Source organism: Bufo bufo, chromosome 4 (assembly GCF_905171765.1).
Source record: "Bufo bufo chromosome 4, aBufBuf1.1, whole genome shotgun sequence".
NCBI lineage: Eukaryota > Metazoa > Chordata > Amphibia > Anura > Bufonidae > Bufo > Bufo bufo.
The window spans coordinates 374,089,749-374,103,909 of record NC_053392.1 but is presented as its reverse complement, the minus strand read 5'-3'; the positions used below and the strand labels follow the sequence as shown (position 1 = coordinate 374,103,909).

Here is a 14,161-nt window from a genome sequence, read left to right as displayed (position 1 = left end):
CCTTGCGGCAATCTCCCTTGCCAAGGGGTAGGTGTTCTGCAGTCTGGCGCTTTTTTGAGGAAAGTGCAGACAATGAAAGAATTGTCATTTGCAACCTGTGCCGTTCCAAAATGAACAGGGGACGTGAACACTAGCAACCTCACTACCACCAGCATGATCTGCCACATGGCATCAAAGCACCCTAATAGGTGGGCTGAACGCCTGGGTTCACAACCAGTGTCTGCGGGTCACACAGTGCCTCCTCTCCCCGTGTTACGTGCTGGCCAATCCCCTGTCCAAGACGCAGGCCCGGATGCCTACCACCATGCACCTGGACCTTTGTAAGAACCATCAGCTAGCACATCCACTTCTGTGTCCCAGCGCAGCATATAGACGTCTAAACTCCAGGCCTTTGAACGAAAGCACAAATACCCAGCCACCCACCCAAAGACCAGAGCACTAAATGCGCACCTTTCCAAATTGTTGCCATTTAGGCTAGTGTACACTGAGGCTTTCCGCAGCCTGATGGCTTTCCGCAGCCTGATGGTGGCGGCTGTCCCGTGGTACTCTGTCCCCAGCCGCCAATATTTTTCACGGTGTGCAGTCCCAGCCTTGCACCAGCATGTGTCCCGTAACATCACCCATGCCCTGGCCAACGCAGTTATTGGGAAGGTCAACTTAACGACTGACACATGGACAAGTGCTTTTGGCCAGGGACACTACATTTCCCTGACGGCACACTGGGTGAAGGTTGTGGAGGTCGGGAGCAAGTCGTACCCTGGTATGGTACAGGTGCTACCGATGCCAAAGATTGAGGGCCCTACTTTCATCAGGGTTTCCGCCGCTACCTACGTTAGTTGCTACAACCCCCCTTCTCCTCCTCCTTATCTTGCAGCACCAGTCAGCAGCTGGAAGCAGTGTAGCACTGCAGTGGGGAAGCAGCAACAGGCCGTGCTTAAACTGATCTGCTTAGGTGACAAACAGCACACCGCAGCAGAGCTGTGGCAGAGGATAAGGGACCAGACTGAACTGTGGCTCTCGCCACTCAACCTAGAACCAGGCATGTTTGTGTCTGATAATGGCCGTAAGTTGGTGGCGGCTTTGGAGCTCGGCAAGCTCACACACATATCATGCCTAGCCTACGTGTAGAACCTAGTGGTTCAGCGGTTTCTCAAAACCTACCCCAATTTGCCTGATTTACTGGTGAAGGTGCGCTGCGGGTGTGCCCATTTCCGCAAGTCATCGTCAGCTTCCGCCGGTCTGGCAATGCTGCAGCATCACTTGCAATTGCCAGCTCACCAACTATTGTGCAACGTGAGCACGCGCTGGAACTCCACGTTCCACATGTTGGCCAGGCCACTCTTTACAAGCGACAAGTGGGAATTGATGTCTGAACTCTGTGAGGTTTTATGCAACTTTGAGGAATCAACACTGATGGTGAGCGGCGATAACGCTATTATCAGCGTAACCATCCTACTTTTGTGTCTGCACAAATGTTCGCTGCTCACAATTAAGGCGGACATTTTGTATTTGAAAGTTGTGGAAATGGGGGAAGAAAGTACACAGGGTGATAGCCAGACCACCCTCAATTCGTCTTCTAAGCGCGAATTGGATGATGAGGAGAAGGAGGAACAGGAGACGGTTGCCTCCGCTACAGAGGGTAGTACCCATGGAAGTTTTATTCCATCTGTTCAGCATTGATGGGCAGAAGAGGAGGAAGGACAGCAAATTCTTGTCTGTTGGGACTGCCTTTTTTATGACCCTAGCGTTGTACGCATTTTGGCCAACACCGATTACTGGTTGTTGTTCACCCTTATCGACCCCCACTACAAAGAGAACTGCTGGCTACAGAGTACATAGTTCCTTGGCCAAACGAGGAGTGGAGACGAGGGGAACACACAGAGGCAGTGCAACACTCTCCAGCACCCTCACCCTGATGAGCGGCCTAGTGTCACAAGGAGGCAAAAATTTTGGAAGATGGTGAAGGAGTACGTAGCAAACTGTGTCAGCATCCTCAGTGATCCCTGTGTGCCTTAAAACTATTAGGTGTCCAAGCTGGACACGTGGCACGAACTGGCGCTCTACGCCTTGGAGGTGCTGGCCTGCCCCACCACCAGCGTTTACTCAGAGCATGTATTTAGTGCTGCTAAGGGCATAATAACTGATAAGCGCATCCGCCTGTCAACTAAAAATGCTGACCTGTTGACTCTTATAAAAATAAACAAGGCCTGGATTGCCCCGGACTTCTCTACTCCACCAGAGGCTCTAAATGTGGCTTTTATGGTGCAGGGGCGGACATACCGCCTGTGCAGCCGGTTCAGCTGCACAGGGGCCCAGCGTGGGAGGGGGCCTTCCACAGGACGCACAGACAGCTGATTATTCTAATGGTGAAGCAGAGAGCCGCCCGCTCCCAGCTTCACCATTCATAACTCCATCAAGCATGTAGAAGGGCCCCCCCTGGCAATCTGCGGCTCACTGTCTTGAGTCTGAGGATGTGCTGTGCCGCCCACAGCACTGAGCAGCAGGGCCTGGGCAGCCCGTCCTGAGCTGTATCTGTGATCGCCCTGCCTCCTGTGGCAGGCCTGTGCTGCTGAGCCACTTTACGGTGTCGGTAGCTCCGCCCCATCTAGTGATGACGGTAGCTCCGCCCCCGTCTAGTGATGGCGGTAGCTCTGCCCCCATCTAGTGATGGCGGTAGCTCCGCCCCCATCAAGTGATGGTGATAGCCCCCATCGGTAGCTTCACCCACATCTGGTCCTCTCCTAGCTTTTCAGCACCTCAGAGTTGGTGCTTAATGTGTGAGGCCTGCAGCAAACCAGCAACTCAGAAGAAAGTGAGTAAGGACTGGAGGTGCATATCTGGGCATAAGTGCTGTGAAGGGGGCATAGTGTGGGCGTTACTACTATGTGCTGGCCTTGGGAGGAGTTAGAGGCGTGACTTAGTATGAAAAAAATATATAAACATATTGACCCATATTATCAAGATTTTTTTTTATTTTGCACGTATATATTTATATCTGTATGGGTGTTTTTTTTTGGGGGGGGCCCAGGTACATACTTTGCATAGGGGTCCTCTGCTGTCTGTGTCCGCCCCTGTTATGGTGTATTGAATACACTGTATTCCCATGCACCCCTTCCATCACTAAAAAGGGTATATGGTTCAATCTTCCTTTACTCGTCCCCCTCCTCCTCCTTCATCGCAACATGCTTATAAGGCTGCTCTTGCTCCTAATGTTTAAGATGGTCAGCTCGGTAGCAGGCCCTCGCCCACAAAATTTTTTAAATGGTCAGCTCGGCAGCAGGCACTCGCCCACAAAATCTTTTAGATGGTCAGCTCGGCAACAGGCCCTCGCCCATAATGTTTTAGGTGGTCAGCTCGGCAGCAGGCCCTTACCCACAACATTTTTTAGATGGTCAGCTTGGCAGCAGGCCCCCACCCCTAATGTTTTAGAGGGTCACCAGCAGGCCATCAATCATAATTTTTCAAGGATATGTATGATGCCCTCCTTTATGTGTAATAAAGGGTGTATTAGAGTGCTGGTTACTTGTAATTTATGGAAGTCCTTTCCCTTAGTGCATAGACTTTATGAGTGTAGGAGTTCCACTACCTGAACAATTGTACCACAATGTGAATGAGGCCCTCCTTAATGAGATATACAGGTTGTATCGGAGTGCCTCTTCCTTGAAATTTTTGGCAGCACTTGCACTTTATATACAAGTAAATATACAGGAAAGAATGTTTACTAACAATTTTTCCTCTAAAATTGATTTTATCTTCGGTTTTGTGCATATTATTGTCAGTCTGTAAAAGTGGCGTACTGACCGGACAACATCGTTCCCAGCAGCTACCTAGGAGTCCAAGATGCATCCAGACATCCTCCCCATGCTGTTCCCGAACCATTTCAGTGGTGTTTCCATCAATTTCTGAACTTTTCCTATGAACCAGACACCCTCCCCTCTTCAGTGCAGGGGGTGCCTGGTTTAATGCTTGGGTTCTCCCATTGACTTCCATTGTGCTCCGGTGCTTGGTAGAGAACCCGAATATCCCGAGGTGTTCGGCCCGAGAACCCGAGCACTTTGATGCTCGATCAATAGTAGTTAGGAGGCATACTGAGTCTCAGCTCCTCACTTCTCACTCCATAGCTGATAGCTTTCCCTTCCTGTCCCTATTCTACATACACAATTCTTCTTTGTAATTCTAGCCTTTCCCTTTAACCGCCTCCGGACCGCCTAACGCAGGATCGCGTTCCGGAGGCGGCAGCCCTGCGCAGAGTCACGCATATATGCGTCATCTCGCGAGACGCGAGATTTCCTGTGAACGCGCACACACAGGCGCGCGCGTTTACAGGATCGGAAGGTAAGCGAGTGGATCTCCAACCTGACAGCGGCGATCGTTCGCTGGCAGGCTGGAGATGCGATTTTTTTAACCCATAACAGGTATATTAGACGCTGTTTTGATAACAGCGTCTAATATACCTGCTACCTGGTCCTCTGGTGGTCCCTTTTGTTTGGATCGACCACCAGAGGACACAGGCAGCTCAGAAATATGTAGCACCAAACACTACTACACTACACCCCCCTGTCACTTATTAACCCCTTATTAACCCCTGATCACCCCATATAGACTCCCTGATCACCCCCCTGTCATTGATCACCCCCCTGTCATTGATCACCCCCTTGTAAGGCTCCATTCAGACGTCCGTATGATTTTTACGGATCCACGGATACATGGCTCGGATCCGCAAAACAAATACGGACGTCTGAATGGAGCCTTACAGGGGGGTGATCAATGACAGGGGGTGATCACCCCATATAGACTCCCTGATCACCCCCCTGTCATTGATCACCCCCCTGTCATTGATCACCCCCCTGTAAGGCTCCATTCAGACGTCCGTATGTTTTTTACGGATCCACGGATACATGGATCGGATCCGCAAAACACATACAGACGTCTGAATAGAGCCTTACAGGGGGGTGATCACCCCATATAGACTCCCTGATCACCCCCTGTCATTGATCACCCCCCTGTAAGGCTCCATTCAGATGTCCGTATGTTTTTTACGGATCCACGGATACATGGATCGGATCCGCAAAACACATACGGACATCTGAATGGAGCCTTATAAGGGGGTGATCAATGACAGGGGGTTGATCACCCCATATAGACTCCCTGATCACCCCCCTGTCATTGATCACCCCCCTGTCATTGATCACCCCCCTGTAAGGCTCCATTCAGATGTCCATATGTTTTTTACGGATCTACGGATACATGGATCGGATCCGCAAAACACATACGGACATCTGAATGGAGCCTTATAGGGGGGTGATCAATGACAGGGGGGTGATCACCCCATATAGACTCCCTGATTACCCCCCTGTCATTGATCACCCCCCTGTCATTGATCACCCCCCTGTAAGGCTCCATTCAGATGTCCGTATGTTTTTTACGGATCCACGGATACATGGATCGGATCCGCAAAACACATACGGACATCTGAATGGAGCCTTATAGGGGAGTGATCAATGACAGATGACAGACTTTTCTTACAAAGTCTCATATTCCACTAACTTATGTCAAAAAATAAAATCTCACATGAACTCACCATACCCCTCACGGAATCCAAATGCGTAAAAAAATTGAGACATTTATATTCCAGACTTCTTCTCACGCTTTAGGGCCCCTAGAATGCCAGGGCAGTTTAAAAAAAAATAAAAAATTCCGCTAACTTGTGCCAAAAAATATTCTATGAACTCGCCATGCCCCTCATTAAATACCTTGGGGTGTCTTCTTTCCTAAATGGGGTCACATGTGGGGTATTTATACTGCCCTGGCTTTTTAGGGGCCCTAAAGCGTGAGAAGAAGTCTGGGATCCAAATGTCTAAAAATGCCCTCCTAAAAGAAATTTGGACACCTTTGCGCATGTAGGCTGCAAAAAAGTGTCACACATGTGGTATCGCCGTACTCAGGAGAAGTTGGACAATGTGTTTTGGGGTGTCATTTTACATATACCCATGCTGGGTGAGAGAAATATCTTGGTCAAATGCCAACTTTGTATAAAAAAATGGGAAAAGTTTTCTTTTGCCAAGATATTTCTCTCACCCAGCATGGGTATATGTAAAATGACACCCCAAAACACATTGCCCAACTTCTCCTGAGTACGGCAATACCACATGTGTGACACTGTTTTGCAGCCTAGGTGGGGAAAGGGGCCCAAATTCCAAAGAGCACCTTTAGGATTTCACCGGCCATTTTTTACCACACATTAGGGCCCCTAGAATGCCAGGGCAGTATAACTACCCCACAAGTGACCCCATTTTGGAAAGAAGACACCCCAAGGTATTTCGTGATGGGCATAGTGAGTTTATGGAAGTTTTTATTTTTTGTCACAAGTTAGTGGAATATGAGACTTTGTAAGAAAAAAAATATAAAAATCATCATTTTCCGCTAACTTGTGACAAAAAATAAAACGTTCTATGAACTCACTATGCCCATCAGCGAATACCTTAGGGTGTCTACTTTCCAAAATGGGGTCATTTGTGAGGTGTTTGTACTGTCTGGGCATTGTAGAACCTCAGGAAACATGACAGGTGCTCAGAAAGTCAGAGCTGCTTCAAAAAGCGGAAATTCACATTTTTGTACCATAGTTTGTAAACGCTATAACTTTCAAACATTTTTTTTTATCAAAGACATGTAGAACAATAAATTTAGAGAAAAATTTATATATGCATGTCGTTTTTTTTTGCAAAATTTTACACCTGAAAGTGAAAAATGACATTTTTTTTGCAAAAAAAAATGTTAAATTTCGATTAATAACAAAAAAAAAAAAAAATGTCAGCAGCAATGAAATACCACCAAATGAAAGCTCTATTAGTGAGAAGAAAAAGAGGGAAAATTCATTTTGGTGGTAAGTTGCATGACCGAGCAATAAACGGTGAAAGTAGTGGCCTGGTCATTAAGGGTGTTTAAGCTAGGGGGGCTGCAGTGGTTAATATCCCTGGCAGTAGAATATAAGTCCCATCTTCCTAAGATCGTTTTTCTGTCAGACTCATCCACCCTAATTCACAGCCCAACACAGAATTTCATTCTGCTTGTTCTTCTAGCCCACTTCCCTGCCTGCTGCAGAACTAATTGGTTCATCCAGGCTTTCTGTCTGCCATGTGTACACCCTTCTTCCTCTCTAGTGCTTTTTTTCCATTGACAGTGCAGTAAAATGGCGTTATGTGCCATTTAACTGGATCCAATCGAAATGAACCTGAAAAAGTTTGGGCTCGTCTCTCTTCTGAAATTTTGAAAAGTTCAAAATGAATCGGGTTCATTACAAACTGATTTGCTCATCTTTAATTCTGAGAAGTTCCCTTTATAATGATCTTTTTTCTTTATTTTTTGATAAAGTAATAGCTATATTTCTGAATCTTAATAGTTTTTAAAATAAAGAGGTAAAATACATATAAATAAACATTATATTACCAATATAATATTATTTTAAGAAAATTCACTTAGGCTATGTTTTTTGCTCTGTTTTTAGTCTCTTAACATAATTTTGCTAAACAAGAATCAGTTTCAAATATTTTACCAAAAACAATATATCTTAATGCTTTTCGAAACCATGGATAGAAGAATCCATATATTAATGGATTACATGTGGAATTAATATATCCAAGCCAGTTGAGGGCATCAAACAGCACTTCAGGGGTAGAAAAGTTGAGAAATGGGTCTACTAAAATAGTAATAAAGACAGGTAGCCAACATGCGATAAAGACCCCCATTACAATACCCAATGTTTTTGCAGCCTTTCGGTCTTTCTGCATGGAAATTTGAGTTGAGATTTTTGTCATATTTTTAGATGCACGTTTCACTATTTTTGCATGCCTTTGAGATACTATAAATATCTTAACATAAATGCAAACCATAACTGAACCAGGGGCAAAAAAACAAAAGAAAAACATAACCAATGACCACAATTTGTTGAAAGTAATTGGACATAAATTAAAGCATTCCACTAGCATCTCATATTCAGCAATTCCAGATACATGAGAGTTTGTTATGACAACTCCGAACGCAAATACAGCTGGTATAGACCAGCAGAAGAATATCATTTTCTTTATGACAGAGATTGTAATTTTAATGGGGTAACGGAGAGGATCACAGACGGCATAAAACCTATCGATGGCAATACAACAGAGATGGAAAATAGAAATTACACTCAACATTAAATCAAAACTATAATGAACTTTGCAAAACAGTTTTCCAAAAAGCCAGCATCTCTCCACAGATCGTACCATACTGTAAGGCATTATTAAAAGGCCAAGTGAGAAATCTGTGGCAGCCATTGATAGAATGAGAAAATTAGTTGGAGAATGAAGTTCCTTAAAATGACTGATGGAAATGATGATACCTAAATTACCAAAAATGGTGATAGTACTTGAGACAACAAGAAAAAAGTACATCCCAAAACGTACAGCAAAAGGCCTGTCATTAGGACAAAAAAATGAGACATTTTCATATTGCAAACACTCGGAATTAATACTGGATTTATCCATGTAGTCGTATATAGAACAGAAGATGCTCTAAAATAAAAAAATCAACAAAATTGAAATGTTACAGGAAATATATAGAAAATGTTAAATGAATTAGTCTAACATTAATATAGTAACCTGCAATACTGTATATACTATACAATACCACATTTATTAAATAGAATCCTGATCCATTCATCCTATAGCCTTAATTATAATAAAACAGTAATTGTAGATTACCTTTAACTTTACAGTATGTATTTACAGAGCAATAGTATTCAACAGTTATTTAAAGGGGTTATTCACCATTTTTTTTTTTTTGGGTAGGGGTGGTGGCAGATTCCTTTCCTTTCCTCTGGGCCCCGGCACTGCTGCAGGTCTGTCAACATCCGCTTTTATGCCCACCTTGCGCCATGTCAATTGTTCACAGTACACAAGGAGGTCAAGTCACTGCTGCGGCCAGTCATTGGCAGCAACAGCATTTAAGTGGATGCTGACAGCGGTGGACCTGAGCGAGACAACTGTGGCTGGGCTGTGAAGGACCTGGGGCCCAGTGGTGAGGACCAGGTAAGTATGCTTCCCTTTGATGTCTGGACAGGAAGGAGGTCTGTCCAGTCTTTCAAATGGCAAACAACCTTTTTAATGCTATATTTTTATTGCTCTATTATTTGCTTGCTTTAAAAAAAATTATACATTTCCAATAGCCGCAAAATGAGTCAAGCTAAATGTAAGAATGAAGCCAGAATATGTGGCACTATATGTACTTTTACATAGCACCACTGAAAACATCAATCAATGTCTTTCAATGAGCTTCAAGACCTCTTGTATCTGCTTCGGGGCGTGGAGAACCAAGCTATTGTTTGTGTCTCTATGTGAATTTGTACTCTTAGAGGACCCTAGAGCTCAGAAGAGAGCAGGTTGGAGCAGATGTCAGTAATCATACACTGCAATAGATAGTTTCTTGCCTATTACAGTACAAAATTAGAAGGCACAAAGAATACTTTATTTAGAACTGGTAACTGAGTTTATGAAATAGATACCTTTGTGGAGTGGCGCTTCTCTTTCACCAGTATCAGTATCATTTTATCAGAAGAAATCGATCATGAAATATACAGAAAATTCACACAAAAAAAAAACCTGTTCCGCTTACTAGAAGGGGCATGATATTTAATTCTTGAGGACAATGAGCCTTGAGACAAGACTAAATAAACACTGAAATAGCATAATACAATACAGTGAATGTTCCATAATGGCCCCATAATAACCCTAATTTTATATCTTTCAGAATATTTGGCACAACTGGAAAATTACAGGGTGTGGTGCATTTTCTTCATTGTACAATTTTTCCAGTAAACTGGATAGTATTACTTGAGTTTGAATATTTGGCTTTCCCTTATAATGTTTTTTAACTCCCCTTTAGAATCAACATATGTACACGTATTGTATGTGGAATATTAGGTCTCTAATTTTCAAGCTTGTTTGCAGTGTACTTTTTCATTACGTAAATGCCTGTGAAATAGGGACTATATATGTCAATGAACACAGATACCACATACATTCACGCTTAATTATTAAACATGAGGCCGTAGATACATTCATTGTGAATTATGCACTTTCTTTGGTGACTAGAATTCTACCTACAGTACTCCTGTTATACAGGCATGTCATGACTGAGGACATAATCATTAGTAATAATCAGCATTTTGTTTAATACTTACTGTGCCTTACTCTTCAGAGTTTGGAAGAGTTATGCAAACCAAACCACTCTTATATCAGAGAGGCTCCAGTGTGAATTGTCACTTGGGAATATAGACAAATCTATCGAGGAAATTGCCATTTGTATTTTTGTAACATTATCTCATGGGATGGTCAAGAGATCCTATGTGCACTGAAAAATATGAATTTATATATACAATAATTTTTAAATGCAATGAATGGGGAACAAAACTGAGTTCAAAAAGGCAAATATACACTAGTTTGTTGGTTTTTAATTGTAGCTATTTTGTTATCCCACACAATAGATGGAAAAGCACTATGGACACTAAAGTTGCCAAGAACTGAATTAGAGATGAGCCAATCGATTCTACAGAAATCGGAATTCTTTACGAATTTCAAAATTCTAATTTGAATTTTTGGCACCAGTGACATTTAACTATGAAAATTGATGGTATAAACAGCAGGTAGGATGAAGATATAGGATCACATGACCTTGGGAGGGAGGGGTCTTGCCCTTATTGGCTCAGAGGCCGACAGACAGGCTGCAAGCCAATCAAGGGATTTGAGAGCAGATTGTATATGTCTGGCAGAAAGCAACTACAGACATATGCTCGCAACCTTACAGTGTTGTAGGGACAGTTTAGGGGCAACTTTAGTTTTAGACAGATTAAAACAATAGGTAGAAAGGTCAGAGTTTTATCAGGGAAAGCATTAGATAGTTGCTCAGAGTTCTATGTGTGTGTTTCAAACTGAGGCAGCTGCTGGCGCAAGCAGAAAACTACAAATTCTGCAATCACCAAAATCCTTCACCAACCTAATTTTTTTTCTGTATATGAACAGCCAGCCTTATTTAAAAAATACATAAAAATAAAGTTTTTACAGGTCATAAGTGTGTAATATGCTTTTTCCAAGCACCTCCAGCACCTGCGGCATAAATCTTGCTGCAACACTGTGCAATTGCCCCTTTTTTTCTTGTGCTACTGTTTACAATTAAGCACTTCAGTACTATTCAGTGTGTCAATATCAGTGTATTTGTAGAAGGAGACATATAAGTGTGCCTTTTTAATTATAGAAAACAACTTCAATAATGATATTGTGTGCAATTAAAGAGGACCTTTCACTTGTATAAACTATGTGAACTGAGTATGCTGCCATATAGAGCGGCGCCCGGGGATCTCACTGCACTAACTATTATCCCCGGGCGCCGCTCCGTTCTCCCGTTATAGGCTCCGGTACCGTTGCTCCTTAAGTTATAGTGGGCGGGTCTTCCCTTGTCCTGTGGGCGTCTCCTTCTCCTAGGCTGCAGCGCTGGCCAATCGCAGCACACAGCTCACAGCCTGGGAGGTTTTTTTCTCCCAGGCTGTGAGCTGTGCGCTGCGATTGGCCAGCGCTGCAGCCTAGGAGAAGGAGACACTGCCAGCTACTTGAAGGTACAGCTGGCAGTTTGGGGTGGTTTTTGCCGCTGACAGGTTACCTTTAAAACTGAAATGCACCATTTTAGCCAAAGCTTGCCAGACTGCACTTGAGGCTTTTGAAACATATTTGCGACTTTTTATTACATAAAAATAAATGCATCCTGTTTTAATACTTACCTGTCACTTATTCCCACGAAGAGTTGGTTATTCTTTTCAAAAATGCAACTTTTTGACAAAAAAATATCGCATCTTTATGCCATAAATGCAACTTTTTACACAAAGCACCACCTCATAAGCTGGTTTAATTTTCCACTATTTCAGCCATTTCTGCTCATAAGAGGATGGAAAATTAGGTGTAAAATGCGCTAATTTGATAGCCCTGGCCATTTTTAAATTTATAACTCATTTCTGGCATGATGCATTCTTTGTGATGAAAAATCTGGAGAAAACAAATCAAAACACCATTCTTTTTGTCACACTTTACACAATAATTCTGGCACAACATGCTTAATAAATGTCCCCCACTGTGTTTGTAGAAGGGGAGGGACATTTAATTGTGCTTCTGTCTGTAAACGTAGAAAAAACTCTTGCAATTTTGCTACGGTTTAATAATCTGTGTACCAAAACTGTGTCTTCTGTGTCCTTAAACTTATAGGACTCATAATGCAATGTATGATAAACGGAAGAGTAGAAAATGAAAGACCCTGTGATCCGAGAGTCAGAATAGGGGTGGCTGTGCAGTGTAAACAGAAGTGGCAGCACCAGCCTTCCAGCTAATATTAGTAATAACAGAAGGCCACAGTTCTCCTTAGCTTCTGATAGACACCACTAGAGATGAGTGAATCAAAGTTGACTACGTGGAATTTGATCCAAACTTCAGGAAAAATTTGATTCGCACCGAATCCGAATTAAATTTTTTCCTAAAATGGCTGCTGCACATGTGAGGACATGGAGCAAGGAACTCTGGGAACGTGGGATCACCCATAATGCCATGCATGCAGCCAATCAGCAGCCAGCTGGCCCTGTGATGTCACAGCTCTATAAATAGCCTCAGCCATCTTGGATTCTGCCTTTTTCCAGTGTACTTCAAGGTGTAGGGAAAGGATAGGGAGCGATAATTCCACATCATTTATGTTCAGTAGGGGAGGTTACAGCCTGGGTAATAGGAACAATCAGAGGCGTTGCTAGGTTAAAACATTTGGGGCCTGGGCCCCTGATGTTTTGTCCCAGGCCCCAAATGTCCTGCCTGCCAGATAGATGCAACTGTATCAATACAATTGAATCTTATGCCCTGCAAGAGCAGAAGGACCTGTGGTGACATCACAGGTCATGTGATCAGTTCTAAATGCAGTAGCTGAAAAGGACCTGCGATGATATCACCATCATGTGACCAGTGCAGGAGAGGATGGCTCAGCAGTGAAGAGAGTCCTGGGAAGAAGCTATGGTGAGGTCTGCTACATGAGGAGAGGTAAGTGAAGGGGTAGATTACTCAGTGTGAGAGGCAGAGCAATGTTGGGAGTTGTAGTTATTTAACTGGGACTGTATGTTAGGGCTAAAGTTATTTATGTGGGACAGTGGGTGGAGTGATGCTATTTACATGGGACTGAATATCGAGGGGGGATGTTATTTACATGGAACAGTATGTGGAAGGTGGCTTGGGAAGGGGTGATGTTATTTATGTGGGACCGTATTTTGGAGGGGGCTGTAGATAGAGAGGGATGTTATTTAAATGGGACTGTATATTGGAGGAGGCTGGAGAGATGGTGTGATGGTATTTACATGGGACTCTATGGCGGAGTAGGGAAATAATATTATTTACATGGGACTGTATGGTGGAGGGGCTGAGGAATTATAATTTCTATGGACAGTAAACAGAGGAATATAACTACAGGGGGCACTGCAGGAGAATTATAAATACTTGGGGCGCTTCAAGGTGAGCATTATAACAGTAGGGGGCAATATAAATACTGGGGGCACTGTGTGGGCATAATAACAGTAGGGGGTGATATAAATATTGGGGCACTTCAGGGTGAGCATTATAACAGTAGGGGGTATTATAAATACTGCGGGCACTGTGGGAACATTTCAAATCCAGGGGACATTAAGCGTTCTTATTACTACTGGGGGCTCTATAGGAGGGACTTATAGATCCACATTATTTATATTAAGAGCATTATGGGGGGACTTATTACTACTGAGGGGTCTGTAGAGAGCTGTATTACCACTGGGAAAACAATAGGGGGCCTTATTTCTACTATGGACTCTGTAAGGACATTATTACTACCGGAGGGCTCTTCTACTAATGGAGGCACTCTTGGGGAGCACTATCACTGTTGGGGGCACTGTAGGGGGCAGTATTACTAATGAGGGAATTTTAGAAGGGAATTACTATTGGTAGGACTATGAGGAGTACTTTTACCATGGGGGGCACTAATTTTTCTTCAGAATAGTATTTGGGGGTAGAGAAAAGTGAAGAAGCTAAGATGTCTGTGTTTCACACTCTGCAGAGACGAGGCACGGCTGAGAGTTGTTGTC

General features: G+C 43.5%; 1 protein-coding gene across 1 annotated transcript; it reads right to left on the bottom strand.

Moving 5' to 3' along the window:
• Nucleotides 1-7,508: 7,508 nt before the first annotated feature.
• LOC120999218 (trace amine-associated receptor 3-like) lies at nucleotides 7,509-8,432 on the bottom strand. Its single transcript, XM_040430092.1, has one exon. The coding sequence runs from the start codon at nucleotides 8,424-8,426 to the stop codon at nucleotides 7,509-7,511; it is 918 nt and encodes a 305-aa protein (XP_040286026.1). The 5' UTR covers nucleotides 8,427-8,432.
• Between the last annotated feature and the right edge of the window lie 5,729 nt (nucleotides 8,433-14,161).